Source organism: Peromyscus maniculatus, chromosome 14 (genome assembly GCF_049852395.1).
Source record: "Peromyscus maniculatus bairdii isolate BWxNUB_F1_BW_parent chromosome 14, HU_Pman_BW_mat_3.1, whole genome shotgun sequence".
Lineage (NCBI taxonomy): Eukaryota > Metazoa > Chordata > Mammalia > Rodentia > Cricetidae > Peromyscus > Peromyscus maniculatus.
The window spans coordinates 45,930,596-45,952,367 of record NC_134865.1 but is presented as its reverse complement, the minus strand read 5'-3'; the positions used below and the strand labels follow the sequence as shown (position 1 = coordinate 45,952,367).

Sequence of the window (21,772 nt, the reverse complement as noted above, 5' to 3'; positions counted from 1 at the left end):
CCATGACAAGCTGCATGTTAAGATGCCAGTAAGCCACGAGCCACGTGGCAAGGTATAGATCTATTAGAAATGGACTAATATAAGATATAAGAACAGTTAGCAAGAAGCCTGCCATGGCCATACAGTCTGTAAGCAATATAAGTCTCTGTGTGTTTACTTGGGTGGGCCTGAGCTGCTGCCGGACTGGCAGGCTAGAGAGATTTGTCCTGACTGTGGGCCAGGCAGGACCAGAAAAACTCTAGCTACAGTACATTACAGCCAGAGCACATGGTAGAGGAATTCTGTTTACCTCTTAGAAGCCAGGAGCAAAAAAAGATGTGAAGAAACTAGGGTCCCAATGTCCCCATAAGAGCATATCATCAATGACCTAACTTCCTCTCATAGACCCACCTCCTCACCTCTCAATAGTACCACCTTGGGAACAAAGTCATGGCCGTTGCCCATGGGGAATATTCAAAATGCAAACCACAAAGTCATGCCTAGTGGCCCATAAATGCAGTCCCAGCATCTCAAGAGGCCAAGGCAAGAGAGTCACAAGTTTAAGACAAGGTTGGGCTACATGGTAAGACCCTGTCTCAACAACAGCAGAAAGATCCAAACCACAGCAGCCAGATTATGTTACAGGAACAAAAGTTGGTCATAGTCTCCATAGGATCAAACAAAAGTAATAACAATAGCAATTCTTCCTAGATCATTCAAAATACACTTCGAGGGGTGTCTGTGGGCTCATGTTAAGCACTTAGGGATCCAAACTGTCAGAACCCAGTCACCATCTCTTATCATTGCCACTCACTGAAAGACCCTTTAGTCAGCACTGCGATGACTCCTGTGTCCATTTATGATTGCAAAATTATTCCTATTTTATTATCATTCTGCTCTCTAGACTTATTTAAGGACTACCCTGGTACCCTTTTCCCATACAGATGGTCCTGGGTCACCAAAGGGTTCACTTACTAGTTGAGACTTTAAGTTGGTAGGAAAATGATAGACAGTCGGTAGAAATTATAATTGGCATTTTGAATTCTGATCTTTTCACAAGCCAGCAGTATGTAGTATGACACTTTCCTAAGACGCTGGACGGTGGCAGTTGTCAACTGTGACCCATCAATGCTTCCTGCAGAGTGATGTTCCATAGGTTAGCTGGCCTAGACACACTTTGTACTTAGGGTGTTTTTAACCCACAATGGACTTATTGGGGAACAGCCCCTTCCTGGGTCCAGTGGCACTGCATTTCTAGGGAGTTGTGATGCCAGCTTGCTTCTCTCCGGAGACTAACCCTAGTTAGCTCTCGCTTGTGCTTGCTGTCAGTCAGCTCACTATCCCAGAAACATGGTCCAGCGGCTTCATCGTCTTCCATTATGGCACCTAGAATGGAGTTCCCTTTTCTAGACACGGTCAAGGCAAGGCCATGTTCAGTGGGGTTTGCCCTCTGGCTCTTTTGAGACACAATTCCTGCCACTCTGGAGGGTGGCGTGCTGGTTTTTATTTGGTAGCCACAGGCTCCTGTTGCATTTCCATTAGAGCTCACATTGGTAGCAACAGTGATCATCTTCCCTTTCTTGTGTCCCTGTAACTTAGAAATAGGTAGATAATTATTAGTAATATTGGCCGATCATGTTTTGCTCTGCCTAATTATTTTGTTTGTGCTCCCAAGTCCTATGGCTACCATGTTCTCCTAAGATGAACCTTTTCAGATCCCAAAATAGCTTATGTTTATTTGTTAGACTTTCCTCAGCACAGACTGTAACCTGCATTTGTATCTGAAGACACTAATTAGATTAGGACAAGATGGAGGCAATAATCTAAACAAAGATGCCTTGCTGTTTAGTAGGTTCTGGTCAAGAACATCATTTGGGGGCCGAAGGCATGACTCAATGGTTAAGAGCATGTGCTGCTCCTACAGAAGACGTTTGGTTCCCAGCACCCATATCAGATGCCTCACAGGTGTTTGTAACTCCAGCTCGAGGAGAATCCACTGCTCTCTTTTGGCCTCTGCGGACGCTTACACACACAGGGGCATAAATACATGCAGACACATGCCCATAAGTAAAAATAATATAAAAATCTTAAAAACTATTATGTCACATTTATGGTCATCCCATTTCCAAGAATACAGGGATCTTGGGGAGATTTTTTTTAAAATTACTTTATTTCTTTATGCATTAATTTATTTATTTTGAGTCATTCTAGGTTACATCCAGCAAGTAGATTATGCCTGGAATAGAGTAAATATTCAGTGACTCCTAGTTTAATGAATGAGTGACTCTCCAGGTTCATTGGCTCTTGTAACAGAATTTCCTGGAAGGAAATGTATAGTTTTGAAATAAGCTAGTACTTTATTATGTTATTTCATTTTTGTGTTTAGTTATTGTTACAATTTAAAACAGCAAGTATCTGGAAGGAGGCTGACATGAGGTTGCCCTCCAGAGGTGCTTTATTGGAAGAAAGAGCCATGCGACACTGACTGGAGAGAGCCTTGGAAGACACAGGGCATCGTGCTATAGACAGCATGATGGGGCCTTCCATGGAGAGAGAGAGTGCATTCCTTCCAAATTCCAAAAAAGGAGCATCATTAGGATGAACATCCTGAAGAAACGAGCTTTCAAATCCCCAGGACAAAGTGGGCTTCTTATTTTTATAGGTTTCCTGAGTGAGTGGTGGACAGGCTTCCCATGGACCTAGGCTGGCTTGTCTTGCCTGCTAAGGCACACACTACAAACTTGTCTGCAAGGGGGAGGGCTGCAGGGCCAGAGCTTAGTGTGCTTTCTGGGCATCAACTCTCTGTCTTGAAGAGAGAGAGAGAGAGAGAGAGAGAGAGAGAGAGAGAGAGAGAGAGAGAGAGAGAGAGAGAGAGTAAACTCATAAACTAGGGAGGCTGTAGTCCAACAGTTATAATATTGAAGGCTTGAAGTCTCAAGTAAGATTAAAGGAAGGATTGAAATTGGTCTTCATCCAAGGGGAGCAGGGCTGGCTCCAGGCTCCAGAATCCCCACTTCTGACTGACATTAACCTGCTAATCACCACACGCTGGGTACCACTGCTCTTCTAATCCACATTGGCCACAAGGAAATGAGTTGAGACTTGGTGACTTGTGTTGTTCAAGTTCAACCACAGGAAACACACCACTCATCCTTGTGCAAGTGGTCCAGGAGTTATCAAAAGAGAAAGAAATGAGATTAGGGTCATTGACGTGTCTCAGACAGTAAAGATGTCCGGTGCCAAGCCTGATGACCAGAGTTTGGTCCTCAGAACCCACATGGTGGAAGGAGAGAACTCACTCCCTCAAATGGCCTCTGACCTCCATGCTTTCACTGTGGAATGCACCATACCCAACTCTCCACCACAATAAAGACATACAGGAACATGACTTTTGAAATAGTGGTTAGTCTTCCCTACTGACCAACATCTCTTCCAGTGTTTCAGTGACATTGTTGAAATAATTCTTGTCTTGCAACTTGTCAGCATTCATCTGAATGCCTTATAAAATCCAGTCCCTGGACTGTGGTTCATTTTATCAGTGAGTACCCCACCCTCTTCTTGGGCAAAACCTTTTCCTTAGAGAAGTGGTTCTCAACCTTCCTAATGCTATGACCCTTTAATATAGTTTCTCATGTTGTGGTGACCCCCCCAACCATAAAATTATTTTGTTTCTACTTCATAACTGTAATCTTGCTACTGTTATGAATCATAATGTAAATATCTGTATTTTCCAACGGTCTTAAGTGACCCCTGTGAAAGGGTTGTTCGCCCCCAAAGGGGTCATGACCCACATGTTAAGAACCAATGCCTTAGAGAAAGAGCAAGCGTACTGGAGTCCCATCTTCTCTTCTAGCAACTGCTGTTAGCATCACCTACCAAGGGAGATTAGTTTCTTGTGCTCCTCTTAACTTTCTAATTCTCTTTTCTTTTTTTGTGCCCAGGTAAACATGAAAAATAGGAAAAACAACTGGGCAAGAGGTCCTGGTGAGCATGTGACCATGAGAATGAGTGGTTTGAGTGTGTCTAAATAGAATCTTGAGACAGAGAGAGCGCAGGGTGCATGTGGACATGAGTTAAGGGATAAAGCTTGCCCAGAGGTGGATAAGGAGCAAATCCAAGTGGAGGTTTAAAGTATGACAGGGAAATTATCGATGAGGGAGGAAAGGCTGGTGGGGCACAGCCACCTGCTTACTGTTAGCCAGTAGAGCTCAAGGCTGCAAGACCTTGAGAGGTCATCCAGGGTATTTTTGGCACTGTCCGGTCAGATGACTCCTAGACTTTCCCTGGTTTCTAAATTTGAAAAGTTGCTACAGATTGTCTGATTCTCGGCAACCCACTTGAACTTGTCTACACTTGGAGTTAGCACAACCTTCCCTTTGCCCCTCCCAAATTCTTCCAGCTCTGGCTCAAGCCGCTGGAAGAATGAAGTCTCTGTCGGGTAATGACTGCCTTGGTGGCATAAGACAGGCCACTGCAGGAGGGATCTGGAAGGGCAGATGACATGTGGCAGGGACAGTTAGGGCTGTGTTCAGAAGAATCTACGGGCCTGTGGAGACTCTTGTGTCACAACAGATCTTCAGATAGCTTGCTTAAAGCAGAGAGGCGAAGGGTCTCTGTCACTGGCTTCGGACTCTTGGGCATGGCCAGACTTACTGAACATCTTGAATATACTTTCGTTGCTGGACACCGGCTGCACAGCATGCTGAGTGACCATCCATAGGTTGTCCAGTAGGTACCCAAGATGAGTGTGGTCCTTGTGCTAGTTAGTCAGAAGTGAATTAAATGAATCTTGTAGTTAAATCTAATAGGGCAAAAGAATTCCTGTCATACTGGAGAGAAAAAGCCACCGAGGAAAACCATGGGCATTTCTTGGCCTGGCTGATTTAGAGTGAGGTGTGTTTGAAGCAAAACTGATCATGTATATCCACTGGGCTTCATTCAGAACTCCCCAGAAGGTTTAGTCAGCTGAGGCGGCTCTGAAGCCAAGCAGAAGAGTAGAATCCCCTTAAGTTGGAACTGGCTCCACATCTGTATGAGATGGATGTGAAGAACGTGGGTACTCCTCCTGTGTAGCACAAATCTTAAAGGTCTTATTAATATAAAAAAAACCTGGAGCCAGGTATTGGGGTGAATGCTGAAAGATCAGAGAAGCAGAACAAGTCACAACTACCTCACCTCACCAATTCCTCAGCTGATCCTATTTCCTCAGACAGGATGCCTCTTAGCTGAACTGTGCTGCTCAAAAGCCTAAAAGCTTAACCAGTGTTAGTTTCTGGTCCTCACTCTTTATAATACCTTTCTGCTTTCTGCCATAACTTCCTGGGATTAAAGGCGTGAGTCACCATGCCTGGCTGTTTCCAGTGTGGCTTTGAACTCACAGAGATCCAGATGGATCTCTGCCTCTGGAATGCTAGGATTAAAGGCATGTGCTACCACTGTCTAACCTTTATGTTTAATATTATGGCTGTTCTGTTCTCTGACTCCAGATAAGTTTATTAGGGTATACAATATTTGGGGGAACACAATATCACCACACTCCTGTCCATTTTCCAATGGACATCCCAAGCACCACAGAACAGCCGGTAGTGATGACAGCTAACACTGAGCAGTTTCACTGTCCCTGCACTAACTAAATGCTTTACATCGACCACTGAGGCATTTACAACTCCCTTTGCTTAAGAACATCAGGTGAGTGTGGGCTCAGCCCACAGGTCTGTACCCCCCACTAAACCTGTTCTCTTAACTTGGGGGCCTCTGGCCTCCCATGGCAGAGAGTAGTGTCTTTCCTAGGCAGTCCATGCTGGGGCAGGAGCTCACCGCATGGTGACAGAGGCAGAGATACATGGGAAAGGTGGCTGACATTTCTGAGCTCCAAAGGCACCTTCAGAATAAACACACAGATGAAGGTTTTAAGATGTTCTGATTGGGAAACTGGCTGTGTAGCAGGCTGGGCTCTGCAAACCAACTGGAGGGAGCCAAGAGGAGGGGGCTGGAGAAGGGAAAGACAGATGATCAGGAGTGGAGGTGGGGTGGGGACAGGATGAAGCCCAGGGGCACCCTCAGCTTTGGTTCTAATTCAACACAGGAAGAAAGGGAGCCAACAGAGTTCTGTCCACAGCTGTGCTCTGGCTCTCCTCTTCTAACCTGCAGCCCAGCCCAGAGCGACCTGTGACCACAGGGCTCGCTTCCAGAAGAACTTATGACTAGTCGGCTCATTTCCTGCACAGACGGCCGAGGTTGGAGCGGACTCTTGTCTTCAGATGATACAAAGGGAGGAATTATATGACCCAGCATGCCTGTAAGCCGGGGCATCCCAGGGGGCTGGTTGGCTTAGGTCAACAGTGCCAGATGAAGCAATCAGGGTAAGACCGAACACAAAGGGACAAGGTCTAGGCTGCTGGCTTGGGAGGTGGTGAAGGACAGATGTGCAGCTGGGATACTGAAGACCACGTGGTGGGTAGTGCTCTTCTCTCTGCAGTGATGTCACACCGGGTTGGTGGCTGTCACCATGCAGCTGCCACGGGCTGCCAGGTGGCTGTCCACACCGATCTTCTTCCTGCGGCTGCTGTGGCTGTTGCTCCAGCCCAGTGGATGAGAGGGGAACCGAGAGTTACCAAAATATAGACGGACCTCCAAGAGGAGGAAAAGACTGTAAACTGCTAACACTCAGAGGTTACCCCCAGGGGTTCAAATGGAGTTTATGAGACCCAATGTGACCCAGACTACTTCTTCTTTCTCCCCTTTTCCGGAAGATGGGGAAATTGAAGTCACTATTGCATCACCTGGGCCTGCCCCAGTTCCTTGAATCAGGGGTGAGAAGCTCCGCCCTTGATTGCAAATTAAGCCGTCTCCCCTGCAGATCTATAAGTTTGCGCAGGGGATGACTAACACCTTCCTGTCGGCTGGCAGCTTATTTCCTGCTCCCAGTGAACCCCAGACTACACCCTTTTAACTGCTCTTAGGACCCCACCAAGGTAGAGAAATGCAATTGATCTTAATTGAAAAGCCTTATTAATTTGTGCTAAAAGCAAGGACTCTGGACAAAAACTACTTGGTCCCCATCTTGGCCCTAAAATGCTTTTATTGTGTGACTTTGGACAAGGTATTAAAGAGAGAGAGAGAGAGAGAGAGAGAGAGAGAGAGAGAGAGAGAGAGAGAGAGAGAGACTGTGTCATGCCTCAGTTTCCCCATCTGTACAATTAAGATAAGAGTACTTGCTTCATAGGAGCATGGAATAAATAAATGCACTTAAATAAACAAACAAATAAATAAATGCACTTAAAATTTGTACAACTGGTTTGACATAAGCCAACCATAATGAATGTTAGGCATAAAGACGAAGAAGCCCCAAGTCAGAATGAGCCCCCACCCCTCCCCCAGCAGACTGTGGGTAAAATGTAAAGCTTTAGATCTAGGTGCATCCCTTTCCCAAAATCAAGACTTTTGGGAAACCAATAAACCCCGCTTCACTGGTCATTTCTGATCTCAGTTGTAAGACGACTGCAGTATTTACTCCTGCCCACTACACAGACATGGCATGAAGAGCTCCTGAACTGTGCTAAATAAATCTGCAGGAAGGCTCATCGATTTTCTACTCACGCAGAAGTAAATTTTTCTAATCATGGAATGCCAAAAAGAACCCATGATGGAGCCTGTGGTACGGGCCCAGCTGTTTCCTAATTCTCCTAGGCTGTTTGCATCTTTAAGGATGCCATGATCTGGCCAATCAAATGTAAAGAGAGGTTACTGTGTTCTTCTGAGGAGGTGGTTAAGCAGCGGGCATCTCCTTCTTCTCTCTTCTTGCTCCATGGACCTTAGAGGCTCTACTTTTAAGAGGGCACAATTAGAAGACAGAGAGCCACCAGGTAGCGGTGGCACACGCTTTTAATCCCAGCACTCGGAGGCAGAACCAGGCAGATCTCTGTGAGTTTGAGGCCAGCCTGGTCTACAGAGCGAGATCCAGAACAGGCACCAAACTACACAGAAACCCTGTCTGGAAAAACAAAAAAACAAAACAACAACAACAAAAAAAAAAAAAAACAGAGTGCCACAGAATGTGCTGCATGTGAATGATAAATGAACATTTCGTCTAGCCATTGAGATTTTGAGGGTTAGTCTGCTGCAACACCCAGAATTCACTGTCCTGATTCAGGTAGAAGTATGGATCAGTGAGATAGACCACACCCTTTTCAGGGGTTTAAGAAGCTACGTCAATGCCTCCTCTCCAGAGTTTGCCTACAGTCTTGGGTTCTAATATCCGTGAAAAGGCTTTTTAGTCTGATGAGAAATCTGTTCTCTGAGTCGGGGAGAGAACAAAGCATTCCTTACACAAAACTCCCTTTTGCTACAAAATGCCTTTATTTCCTTTCAGTCAGATAAAATTTTTCAACTGTATATATGGTTACACATGAAAAGGTACGTCTTTGCCGCCAGCCTCATTTACAAGATCCATTTTTAATTATTAATGTGTCTATCAGACAACCTTCTTTGTCTCTGAAAACATAACTTAAATAGACCGCCGATGGATCAGCCACACCCGTGTTCGTGGATGTGGATGGTGTGCAGTTCACCAGTGAGTCAGCCTGCGACGGCGTGGGTGTGATTAGATCCCACCAGTTGGCAGGTGGCATGCAACAGAAGCCTGCCTGTTGGCCACACTACGGTGGCAAGGGCCTTTCTAGGAACAAGAGAGCATGTGCAGACACAGAAGACAGACCTATGCAATGTGAAGAGGCTTCTCACAGAATGCAGACACCATTCGGTGGACCCCGGAATGAAGAAAAGCATCACGAAGGCGACCCCGCTGCGCACACTTCTGCTGATCATGGCACCTTCTTGTCTGACACTCAATAAATAGTTACTGAAAGGAGGAACGAGAGGCTCAAGACACTGACAGTTGTCACCATGTCCAACCTCCTTCTGAACATTGGGTTTTAGGTTGGGAGCTCGAAGGACGTCCATCTTCTGTTTCTTCAGAGTAAGTCATTCTACTTGGAATGCCATTCACTTCCCTAGAGAGACCTCTCAATTCTTCATTGGCAGTTAGTCTTTTGCAGACTGCAATATTGGCTTAAAGACGAGTGTAAAGTGGTCCACAGAAAGTCTAGATTTGTCTCTTGAAGTAAAAAAGCCTGTTTGGCTCATAATTTCTAGGCTCTACTATATTCTTCCCACCATCTCTCCTTCCGGTTTCTGTCATTTACCCCAAGCCTGAAATAGCCGTGTAGACTCATGGGTTGAGCAGTGCACATCTTTGTAACATCTTATCTCAGTCTCAGCTACAGAAATGTACCATGACTCCTTGGGTCTTGAGAGAGTGGCTCTCTTGAAGCTCCACCCTTCAAGGAGTTGTGAACATTGGCTCCTTGAAGGTGAAGGTGGTATTCTAAGGCGGATGCTAAGGAATTCCCACAAAAGAAATTCCTGGAAAAAAAATCCACATTCTCCCGTGATTCTCCTTCCCCATAAGGCTATGGTTGCAATTCCGGTGACACATAGGAAAAGTTCCTAAACTCATCCTGGTTAATCATAGGAAGATGTCCCTCATCAATTGGCGTTAAAACGGGCTCTTCTTTTATGAAGTCTGGGTCAAAATTGCTGACATCTTCTCGGGATTTCTGTTAAAAAAAAAAAAAAAAAAAAAAAAAGGAAACCGTGGTCAAATTGTACGTATATGTACCTGGGGTTTTCGCCTCTCACATGGGACTCAGCCCATTCCAAGGAGTTCAGAGAACTCTCTTCAGCATCGGTCAGCAGCATCGTTTATGGTTCTGACCGCTGTGATTAAGCAGTGCTTTATGGTCAACCCACCACATGTATTATTATGGCCTTTGCCAACTGCCAAGTCACTCATCCCATGTCCCACCCTCTAGTCACCAAGTCCTGCCAAGTGGGACAGCCTTAGACTAGGAGGCTAAAGAATAAATGTGATCACCCAGACTTGCTTACTCACTCACCCATGATCCTCCATTCCACTGAGGTACTGCTTTCCAAAAGGCCTCACTGAGGGGGCATGCCTGCTCACATCTGCCCGGGAGTTGGGTAAACTCATGCTCCCCTCACTTACTGTTTGCACACATTCTGCACGTGTGAGAAGAGGTTCTCAGGTGATTTCACGGTGCTGCTGAGCTTAGAGCAAAAGTGATTGCCCTGTTACTGGTCAGCAACAATATACCCCACTGGGCTGGAGCTGGTACGTTCCCTCGGCTGCTGGATAGCCCAAACCTGACGAACTGGTGCAGACTAAGCTCACTCTGGTCTGAAGAACTGTGTAAATGACATCTTTTACGAACTGATGCTAGAGATCAGCTTTGGTGCCTGTCCTGGATCTCACGCTGCAGACCAGGCTGGCCTCGAACTCACAGAGATCTGCCTGGCTCTGGGGCCGCCCGCCCAGTCTCCCTCTGCAGGAGGGGCCGGCAAACCTTCACTCTGTCATCCCAGCTTTTCCATGGACTTCGATCATCTGGAGAAAAGGGAGAAAGTAGTACAATAACCTTGACACTCACAATTCTGGGCCGGAAAGGCGGTTCTAGTTGGCGATGGTTCAACTGGGCCCAGTCGATTTCCTTAAAGAAAGGGTGCCTCAAGATCTCGTGTTCGCCTCCCTGAGCCAGGCTGCCCAAGCGCATGGTGGGGTTCTTGGTCATGAACTAAGAGAGGGCAAGAGAAAGAGAGAGTCATTCATTCACTCACACACAGCCACATCACAAGACAGCAGGCATCGGCCCTGACTAAGGAGCTCCTGGGAGGTTTTTTTGGCTGGTCTTGCTTCACTAGCTGGATTTTCCATCCTGGGCAGCGCAGGCTGGATGAATCATGCCTTAACGTCGAGACTGCCTGAGTGGATTTTTGGCCTTCCTCACTGCCATTTCAGGCACAGCCACTAAAAGAAGCCTGAAGGGTCCAATTTTCTTTTCTGTAAATACCAGGTGTTTTTCTTTCCCCTGTAGAGAAAGGCAGCTCCTTATGAATTAGCGTGTCTTTCCTTGTGGACAGCAAGCAGATCCTGAATGGGGCTACTTTTAGGAACAGCTGTACCATTGTTCTGAGGCCCGCTCCGCTGGCCAGGGTTCCTGCTCTCTCCTAAGACCACAGAGAGATGTGAGGGTCATTGTTGTTGAGATCTCTACAACGGCAGCAAGGGTGAAAAACTCTGAACACTTCTGTGTCTGGGCTCTAGGAAAAATTAAAAGTTGGTTGCTTGCCTGTCTTTCTGTGGCTAAGATACTATGGTTCAAGAGGAACCTTCTCTGCATTCAAGATGCCCCTCTTCTGTTTTGAAATGAGTTTATAGATTGAGAATGTGTGACTGCATAGGCCAAAAGCACAAATCTTCCATCTTCGTATAAATGGAGAAATATTTTAGGCGTTTTGGGCCAACTCCTCTGCTTCTTACAAATGGTCTTGGTGTTTCGATCATTTCTTAATGAAGGACTTGGAGAATAATTCACTTTTCAGGGCCAGAATATCATTTTTTAATTTCAAATGATTTCCCATTAAAATAAAACAAAACAAAGCAAAACGCTGAACTTAAATAAATAGTTTTGTTTGGTTTGGGCATGGTGGTAGCACGTGCCTGTAACCCCATTTGGAGACTGAGGCAAGAAGGTGGTGAATTCTAAGTCAGCCTGGGCTATACAGTGAGACCTTGTCTCAAACACAGAGCAATAACAAAAGGGTTTTGGGTGTGGTTTAGTGGCAGAGTGCTTACCCAGCATGGCAAGGTGCCGAATTCCACCCCAGATGTGTGAGAAACAAAGCAAAAAGTTTGTGGCTTTATTTAAATCAAGTTTCTTTGTGCTTCTTCCAATCTTAATTTCCAGTGCTGGGGTTCAGACCCAGGGCTTTGTGTGGGTGAGGCAAATACCCTAGCATCGAGCTCCACCTCTGGACTCTAAATCAAGTTATCTAAACATAGACGAACGACAAGTTTTGACAGTCCCCAGATAACCTTTTCAAGTTAGACTTTGTGAGCACAAAACAAAAGTAATGCTGTGTTTACAGAAACTGTTGGGAGCTGAATTTACCGAGTAAACTTAAAGATTTTTCAAAGAAAATCTTGTTGCTGATGCAGGCATAGAAGAAGGTGACACCCGGGTCATGCCAGGGAGCCACATAAAGCTCCCAGTGTTGGCTCAAAGGACAAGGATCACAGCTGAAGGGAAGGGGTGGCCAAAGAGCCTCGGCAGACAGCAATCCCGTGGCATCTACTTTGCCAAATGCTAAAAGAGTGTCAAAGGGGAGCCAGGAGAGAATGAAGACCCCGATGGCTTCTCCTTTCTCCAAGTGACAAAGAGTTAGAAGACCTAGGGTGCTGGATTCAAGGTAGGACCCAAAATAAAATAAGCTCTCAAATAGACACAGGTCCAATCACAGCAGTTCATACCCCAGACATTTACAGTGGTCATTGTGGGTTTAAGAAATGCATGTAAGTGACTCTGCTACGTAAGTGCAAAGGAGTTCATACTGATAATTTTTTTTCTCCGGGAAGATGGGAGAATGTCTTCCAAAAAAAAGAGAGTAGATTCTCTCTATGGGAATGTTAGTGGGGTACAGTCACTAATGCACAGGCAGCTGCAAGTCTAAAAGCTTAATATCAACTAATAATGAAATTTAAAAAAAAAAAAAAAGAAACTTGAGAAACAAGGATCACAGAAGAAGACCCAGATGGCTTGTGGGAAATTCCCAGGCCTGCCACTGATGGGAGCAGAGTATGTCTTGGGAATATGTGGGTGCAATTTGTTCTTCTGAAAAAGGGAGTCAGGGCAGGATTCCAGGTGTCGGGGTGGTAGAAGCATTGCTGACTGACTTTGTGCATTCTTCCCTGGCCCTGGCTCTGAATCTGAACTTCCAGGGAGCAGTGAGCACACGAGAAGCATTGTCTGAGGATGAGGAGACAAGTTCCCGGCGCTGACACCTCTGTGGGCAGTATGACCCGCTGCTGTTGAACACCTTCTCTCGGGATTCTGATCAATCTTTTGGAATAATATTGATTGAAATTTTTTTAAACATATTTTATTTTTAATTTATGTGTATATCTGTGTATCTCTGTGTGGGTTAGTGTACACAAGTTCAGGTGCCAGCCGAGGCCAGAGGCATCAAATACCCGGGAGCTGCAGCGACAGGTGGTGGTGAGCTGCCTACATGGGTACTGGGAACGTGGGTACACACCCTTAACTGTTGTGTCTCCAGTCCCATAACCTTGATTTTTTTTTTTTTTAGCATCTTGACTTGAGCTCTTTAGACACAATCATCCTCCATCTAATGAAAATCTGACCAACCTAGTCTGGTAAGTGTGGCTCTCGGTCCTTGTCAAAGAATCTTCTCTTTGCCATGAGATAGACTACCACAGAGGTCCACCACTGGTCCAAATGCAGAGAGCAACTGACCCTGGGGTGTCCAACCCCAGCTAATACATCTACACTGCAACCCCAGACAGAGGCTCAGGAAAAAGGACTGAAGAGGGGGCAGGAAGGATGTAAGAACCAGAGGACCGGGATGCCTGCTATGAGATAGTGTCTTCCAGACAGACGTTGCCTAAAAAGACCTGCATAGTGACAATGTGACATGCCATAGTGGATAGGAGAAATTTCACAAGGCCTCACCCCTAGGTAAGAGATACAGGCATTCAGTGGCTGCTGAGAAAGGAAGGATCCTTCTTCTCTAGGGATAGGTTCTCAGCTAGGTTATTCGATCCTAAGTGAGTACCCTTAAACACATGCACATACGAGCAAAGCTCAATGCGCCCAACTGAGGTGTGTGTGTGTGTGTGTGTGTGTGTGTGTGTGTGTGTGTGTGACAATACTAGTTAAAGAAAAGGTCATGAATGTGAGAGGGAGTGTGGGGGAACATGGGAGGCTTTGGAGGGGGAAGAGGAAGGGGTAGAAATGATGCAAACATGATACTTAAGACATTATCAAGAAACAATTCCAATTAAACAAAGAGAGAAGAATCCCCCATCACCTTTACAAAGTCTATATCGTATCTGGTGAACGCAAGGCAGTGCACTAAGCTTAGGGGTGTGCAGGAGACAAGGGTAATATCGTTCCATCATGGCGCAAATCAAGAGAAGAGGCAAGCCAACTAGGACACACCCTGGATGCGCTGAAAAGGATCAGTTTAGGAGGCAACTAGGCAGTGGGACCAAGTCCTGTGCTCATTGCATGAGTTGGCTGTTTGAAACCTGGAGCTCATGCAGGGACGCTTGGCTCAGTCTGGGAGGAAGGACTGGACCTGCCTGGACTGAGTCTACCAGGTTGATCGCAGTTCTCGGGGGAGGACTTGTCCTGGAGGAGGTGGGAATGGGGGGTGGGCTGGGGGTAAGGGGAGGGGGTGGGAGGAGGAGAATAGGGGAACCCGTGGCTGATATGTAGAACTGAATGGTATTGTAAAATTATATATATATATATATATATATATATATATATATATATATATATATTTAAAAAAAAAAGAGTTCTGTGAGAGCTTGGGGGATGCCTGAGCAACAGCATGGGGGCTGGCAGTAGGAAGGCAAGCAACAGCATCAAGAAAGAGGTAGCATTGGATGAGATGAAGAGCGTGGCAGGATCCACGTGTGAAAGGAGGAAGAAGATAATCATGCCTGACCACACCCCGATGTCAGCCCCCCCCCCCCCCCCCCCCCCCCCCCCCCGATGCACACAAGCACCTGAGGTACCAAGAGAAGTGCATATAGCCCGGGACAGCTGGCACATGGAGATGGCTGGGGATGTGTGTAGGCGGTGAGTCTGACTTATCTGAAGTGCTTGAGGAGGCAAGAAGACTGGCCACAGTGTGATGGATAAGTAAAGACTGGGAGAGGGGAGCGTAGTCGGGAGGCTGAGACCAACAGTTGAAGTGTCGGGCAAGTTCAGAAACCACAGTGCTTGTGGTCAAGGGGGAGGGAGAGCTGGGAGCAAGTTCTAGAAGGTTTTAAAGAAGAAACATGCCTAAGGCGAAGTGGAAGGATAGTCTAAAGTCACGGCATCGCCTCAGACTGTGTGACAGGGCAGCGCCATGGAGTCCCAGAGGCAGGCCCTCCAGCATTCGTGTTAACGGTGGCATCAACAGCAGGAGTCAGGGGAACAAATACAAAAACAAGTGTTCCTTGAGATTATGAAAGTTGTCCGAATCAAAATGGAGTCACTTGTGCCAAACCTTCCCAAAGCTGGGAGGTTGTGAAAGAGCCCTTGATAACAAGAACTACCCGCGAAGATTCTTCTGGAAGCACATGTCTTTGCATACACGCTGCCACAACCCTACATAAGGCTGCCTGCCCAACAAGGGTTTCCAGTCCTGATGACATCCTTGTCATTGATTGTAAGGCTGATGATTATGGTTCATGTAATGCTCCTCATTTGGCTACCCACCCCCCAACACTTGATGTCAAACCAATGTCAACCTCTTACAATATGCTCATGGTTTCCATGTTGGCACGCATAATACCATTGCCATGTCAGTTCCTGACTAAGCATATGAATCTGGAGAACCTCTCTGTTCATTGTTTAGTTTAATTAAGGAGTTCAATGTCTTGCCAAATCTGAGTGATTGACACGCTGAGTTTTGTATCTGAGCTATAAAGCACCCACACAGAGACAACTAACCATGTCTAATGGGGTGCAGGCTGGGGTTAGGTCTCTCAGTGACATGTGAGGATAAAGGGGTAAAGCTGGGGAGGCAGGAAGATGCTTGGACGGAAGAATGAGAGGGAGAGAGAGAAGGGGAGGCAAATAAACAGAATTGAGACCATTTTATTCAATCCACATTGTGTGATTTCCAATAATTCCAATTCTCATTCAAAAAGCAGGAAATGCCACATTACACGAAGGCCAGGTTTGGATTATGGGGTGTCTCCAACATTTGCACTCCTTCAGAGGAATAGCCTGAGGGTCAGGGGTGGGCATGAGACCCCCACCCCACCACCACCACCACCACCACACACACACACACACATACTGCCACACATGAGGCTGGTGTCACTTGCTAACTTTTATGGCTTCTGACCCCTGGAATAGAGGAAGAGGAGATTTCTTCCTGGGCATGGTGACTTATGCCTCTAATTCCCCAGCACTCAGGAGGGCTGTTGGGCAGGTGAACTGATGCAAGTTTGAGGCTAGCCTGGGCTACTGAATACCAATAAGCCTCATTCTGAGATGGGGATGGGGATCCAAGGTGACAGGAGACAGGAACTGGGTATGAAGAAGCCAGAAAGGGTTGACTATTAGGACAGGAACCATTGTAAAGAGGAGGTAATGGCGTGGGCACTAAGGGATAAGACTTTGGGGAGGAGTGGGTTAGAGCCCCCATGTAGCTATTCTTTTCAGACAGAGATGGAGAGTTAAAAAAGTGTTTTCCACCAGTCTTGGGCCTCGTGTGGGTCACAGCACATTCTGCAGGAGGCAGAGCTGGAGGCTGGAGGGGCTTGCTGTCCTGGAGCTGTGTCTGGAAGCCCTGGCCGCCTGCTGTGACTGGCGACAGCCTCGATGCTTTAGCAGAAAACATCCCCACTTGTTCCTGTCCCTAATGGACTCAAATGTTAACTCAAATAAGCTAACAGTCCATGTCTCAGGTTGTTCTTAAAATATACCTCGCCTCCACTGCCCTGTTGCCTGACCATGGTCCAAACGGGAAAGTCTGCCAGGAAGGCAAAGCAGGAGTCTGCACACATTTACCAAAGGAAGCAGGTGGGTCAGAGAGCCAAGCAAAGCACTTGGTAAACTGTGGGGAGTGAGTGAGGGGCCTGGGGAAGCCGGTCCATCCCAAATGTAAATGTCAGGATGGAGGGATGGCAGAAGAGCAGAAGAGAGAGGCCGGGCGGTGTGTGTGTGTGTGTGTGTGTCTCAGACTCAGCCTGCATTCCCTAAGGAAAGTGGAGAGACTGGGAAGTCCCAGGTCCCCGACAAAGTCTACAGGAAGAGGGCAGCTCCACAGTGAGGTGTCCTGGGTGGTGCTGGCCAGGTTTGGGAAAGCCTGTCCTGAGAGAACGCCTGCAGAGCAGGAAGGATACACAAAGCGCGCTGCAGAGGGCAGCTGTCTAGGCTTTGCTGTCCTCGACCTGTATGTGTGCATCAGCTCCAGCCTGTGGAGCTGAGTGGCCCTGAACACACACTAACTTCTCCGAAACTCTGACGCCTCAGCTGTCAAATGGGGTTTCCCTATACTTTGTATGTTACAATAAGCACATGGCAACATCGGTGTGAAGCACCTGGCACAAAGGAATCCTCAAGGGACGTCAGATGGGAGTCTAAGTTTCAAATCCTCTGTAGCTCCATCTTGTTCTCCCTCAAGCCTCCAAGAGAAGGGCCTCAAGTCCCAGGTCGGCCTTGACCCTGACTGAGGCTTGTCTGGCCAGCCTGGAAAGAGAGCAAGACACGTTTCTGCTCTCCCAGTCCCAGACCTCAATTGTGGAGTGACGGGAGTGCTCTTTGAGAAACGAGTTTGACAGCAAATCCGTTCTGACTCAACTTAAAAACAAGAATGTAACTACTGGGGGCCGAATGTTGCCGTTTCGTCCACAGCACCAGCACAAATGAGATTCCCGTGGAGGTCAACAGGTGCAGATGGAGCTTCTGGTCAAAGTGGCGTCTGGTGCAGGTCTGACCACGTCTTGCAGGCTGAATACATCTGTGGAGGTATCAGTGTGGTGCTGTTCTACATGACGGAGTTTAAACTAGCCCTGTGTAATGATGAACCGAGACAACCGGATCCAAATGTACTTTGGAATCCATTAAAACGTAAGCAGTGGCAATAATTATTTATCCTACTTCAAAATGTCTGACTTCTTGGGAAGAGGGCTAGTCACATCCACGGAGCAATTAGACAATAACGTTTTCTCCAAGGAGTCAGAAAACACTGTATGTTCTAGTTCCTAGTTGGATTTGGCTGTTGGGCAAACAGAATGACCTTCTTCTTTCATTTCATTTCAGACCTTAAACAAAGGGCAGACAGGCTTGGCAGAAGGGAAGGAAATCAAGCCTTGAGACTCTCCTATCAGTATTCCGGGGAGCCACTCTGAGACAGAAGGGAAGGCATTTCGGGGCTCTAAAGGGAGTTCCAGGGAAGGAAGACAGAGAAGGAACACAGGGTGTTAAACCAGAGGTTGGCTCTCTGCCACGATGGCCAACCTCATTATGGGCACACAGCCTGAAGGCCACCCAGAGGCTGACAAAATGTGCCCCGTGTATACATGCTGCAGGCACATACCTTCTGCTTCTGACCCTGGAAGAGTCTGACCCAGTTGGGAGGAGCAGCTGCCAACTTTGTCCCTTTGCACCCCTTCAATGGTGATGAAGGTGGGGAGCGGGGGGGGGGGGGGGGCACACATCTTGGAAATGACCTGTGCCAAGAACACAGTCCACCTCAGAGTGGTCACAGAGGAACAAGGCTGGGTGTGTGAGTTAGCGGATGAGGCAGCATGAAAGAGGACAGCCATTACGGTGACCTGATGTTGATGTCACTTTTCCACAGGAGAAGACAGAGGCCGAAGCTCACACCTGAGACGGAACTGAGGATAATCCACAGAGAAGGATGGGATGAGGCAGGATGGAGAGGGCACAGAATGGACTTTCGGAATAGTTCTGCGGAAGCCAGCTGCAATGTTTAAAGAGCAGGCTGTCATGTGGCATGGTGTTGCTATAGAATACTGGGTGAGCCAGAAGAGAGTCCCTCTGGCTTGCTCACATTGGACCTGCATGGGATTTACTGGCTAGGCTGGGTCTGGTAATCCACACACATACGGCAAAGAACAACCCTGCCAGGTGTCCATGCTTGTTTAGGAAAGGGCAGTTGCAGGAGTGGAGAGCATGGAGAAAAGAAAGCAGAGTTGTTCTTTTCCTTTTTAGCTGTCCTTGCTTAGTGAGTGGCAGCCATTTTTATACAAGCATGCTAGCATTTTTTTCATTACACCCAGCAGTGAGTTAAATGCTTCACGTTCCGAACACACAACCCTAGAGCAACCATGCTTATTATTCCTCCCTTATACATTGTCAATCTGAGGAAGAGGCCCATCCATAATCTATCCAACCGTGTGGTTTGGAAGCGGTAGAGCTGAGAGTCATACCTAGGCCCACGTGACACCAGAACCCATTGCTCTGTGTCACTATATTTCACCTCCTCTGGAGGCCACCAAATGTTCCCCTTGGATTCCGGACTGGAGTGGACTGTGGGAAGAACTTGGGTTGTTAGGAATCGTGGCCTAACCCTTGGAACTTCGCCTGGGTGAAGACTGACAGTGCTCAGCACACATCCTCTCTGGGACCACGTGACACTCTCCCTCCGTGCCACCAGTGACGTGGCTGAGACGTGCATCCCAGTAAGAGGGTGGGATGAGAGAGGGAAGCAAAGCCATACCTCCTCCGAGAACCGGAAGCGTCCTTCAGCTTGACCACCCGATTTCACCACAAGGAACTGAAGGTTGATTTGTTAGAGATGATAAAGGGGCACATTCATATTTTCCCATGGCTGAGGGCTGTTGGCCAGAGTCAGGCAGCTTAGATGGGAGAAGAAAGCTCAGAGGGGCGCAAGAGGGGATGCATCATAAGGAAAGGCAAAGTAAGTTTTAAAAAAAAGGTCCCCCCCCTTTCTCCCCTTTCTTGCCTCTGTCCCTGTCTTCCTTTTCACTCAATGCCATTAAGTGATGGAAGGGCTTTTTCTGGGAACAGGACTTTGATTGAAAATGTGTGAGCCAGAATAATGTTCTGTTTTAATAATTTATATTTACAGTACTGGGTGGGAAGCAAGGCTTGTGTCCTATGGTCTGTGTCAATATTAGAGTCTATAATCGTCTTCTATAATCTCTCTTTTCCTTCTCCCATTTGTCATTGACATTCTGGAAGAGGAGAGCTGGAACTTTAAAGATAACTATATTTCCTTGCTATAAGTGCTACTCACTCCTTGGGTAGGATGGGCTTTATTTTAAAAAAAGAAAGAAAGAGAGAGAGAGAGAGAGAGAGAGAGAGAGAGAGAGAGAGAGAGAGAGAGAAAGGAAGGAAGGAAGGAAGGGAGAGAGAGAGAGAGAAAGAAAGAGAGAGAGAGGGAGAGAGAGAGAGAGAGAGAGAGAGAGAGAGAGAGAGAGAAAGAAAGAAAGAAAGAAAGAAAGAAAGAAAGAAAGAAAGAAAGAAAGAAAGAAAGAAAGAAAGAGAAAGAAAGAAACTTTGCTGCAGCTGAATTCCCTGACTTAGCAGCTAAAGAAGTGGGCACTCGGGGCGATGCCTCACCTGGCGGGTTACAACCAACTGACCTACCAGGATATTCTGTGAGCTCTCCCCAGAGGCACAGTGCACTCTGCTTCATTTCCTCTTATCAAACTCCAGTACAGTCGGTGCCCTGCTGTCTTCCTGTCCCCACAATAGGGCAGGAACTGTGCTCAATCTGAGGCAGAAGGCTGGCTGTGTCTCCCAGCCTGCGACGGGAACCCAGCCGCCTTGGCACGCGCACATATTGATCCCTAGTCAGTGCTACCTGCCTGTCCTGTGTTTTGTAAACATAGCTTTTCTCGAAACCCAAGCCATCTTAGGAACTTCACCCAGGCCATGTGTCTGTGTTGGCTGGGACTGATAAAGGTCAGAGGTGTCTCAGCGATGGAGCGCTGGCGTCATGTACTTGTGCTCATGTTTATTATCTAGGTTGGCCAAAGTCCCCGGAACCAGGCTCCGGCAAGGTGGCCAATGAGGCAGGCTCCACTGCTCCCATCCAGTAGCTTCCTTTTATTTTTACCAGAATTTTTTCATATAATATGTTTTGATCCTCGTCTTCCCCCTCCCCCAACTCCTCCCAGTTTCCCCCATCTCCCTAACCACTTGGCTTCACGTTCTTTCTTTTTCAAGTGTGCAAGGAAAAGTGGGATCTCCCTGAGGCTGCTGTCCCACCTGCCCAAGCCACACAGATGTTTTGGTTTGGGTGCCACCCTCAAGAGTTGCTGCTGTAGGGGCTAGAGAGATGGCTCAGCGGTTAAGAGCACTGGCTGCCAGCGGTCCTGAGTTCAATTCCCACCAACCACATGGTGGCTCACAAACATTTATAATAGGGTCTGATGCCCACTTCTGGCATGCCGGTATACATGCAGATCGCTCATACGTAAAATATAAATAAGTAAAAAAAAAAATATATATATATTATATATAAAAGAGTCGCTACTGTAACTTGATATGCCATGTTTTGTCAGTATCCATGGAAGGTCTGTCCTTTTCTAAATAGAGATGGAGTGGATAAGGGGAGCAGGGGAAATGTTGGGGGATGAACTAGGAGGAGAGGAAAGAGGTGAAACTGTGGTTGGAATGTAAAATAAATCTTTTAAAAAAGAGTTGCTACTGTAAAGAAGAGAGAGCTGGGGAAGGCTTTTCGGAAGCACATTATTGAACATCCTGTACTTCTTCCCATGGAAACTCAGGTCAGTACTCTCCTCCTGTGCACATTCCTTGCCAGCTACCAAAGATCTAACTTTTTTTTTTTCAGTTGATTGCTAGTTGTGGTTTGGACACCAAAGATAATATATATGCAGGACCAAGGATCAAGAATCTTGCTTCTGCTCAGGATTTCCCCAACTTAGAAAGTGCTTTTGATGCATAGAGGCTGGCTAGTGACATATCCACATAGAGTCCCCAATCTCATGTCCCAGAACCTTTGACAACTTTATTTTCCTAGTTGGAGAGCCAGAGGTGGAGATGAAAGAGGCCTGTGGTGTGAAAAGTTCATTTGAAAACACAGGAAAAAGAAAAGAGGAAATCCTTCACATGACTTTCTGCAAATAAAACCCTGTTCTCAGGAAATAAACATTCTATGAAGTGGAAGAAGT

The 21,772-nt window shown here is 46.9% G+C and overlaps 1 protein-coding gene and 1 long non-coding RNA gene across 4 annotated transcripts in view; one reads left to right on the top strand and one right to left on the bottom strand.

Annotated features, from left to right (window-relative positions):
- Positions 1-8,314: 8,314 nt before the first annotated feature.
- Prkch (protein kinase C eta) overlaps positions 8,315-21,772 on the bottom strand; it is a 211,941-nt gene continuing 198,483 nt past the window's right edge. For both annotated transcript variants that reach the window (XM_006992732.4, XM_076550877.1), the window contains exons 13-14: positions 10,488-10,631; positions 8,315-9,596 (exon numbers count right to left, since the gene is read on the bottom strand). In XM_006992732.4, coding sequence (XP_006992794.1) covers positions 9,450-9,596; positions 10,488-10,631 — 291 coding nt within the window. In that variant the 3' untranslated portion in view covers positions 8,315-9,449. The remainder of the gene's footprint in view (positions 9,597-10,487; positions 10,632-21,772) is intronic.
- On the top strand, positions 11,823-19,969 carry LOC121822383 (uncharacterized). Of its 2 annotated transcripts, none has more exons than XR_006063447.2 (5): positions 11,823-12,306; positions 12,836-13,112; positions 13,204-13,270; positions 17,499-17,714; positions 18,448-19,969. It is a non-coding gene; the product is annotated as an uncharacterized LOC121822383 (long non-coding RNA). The 2 variants fall into 2 exon arrangements; XR_006063446.2 differs by lacking the exon at positions 18,448-19,969 and adding an exon at positions 17,907-18,250.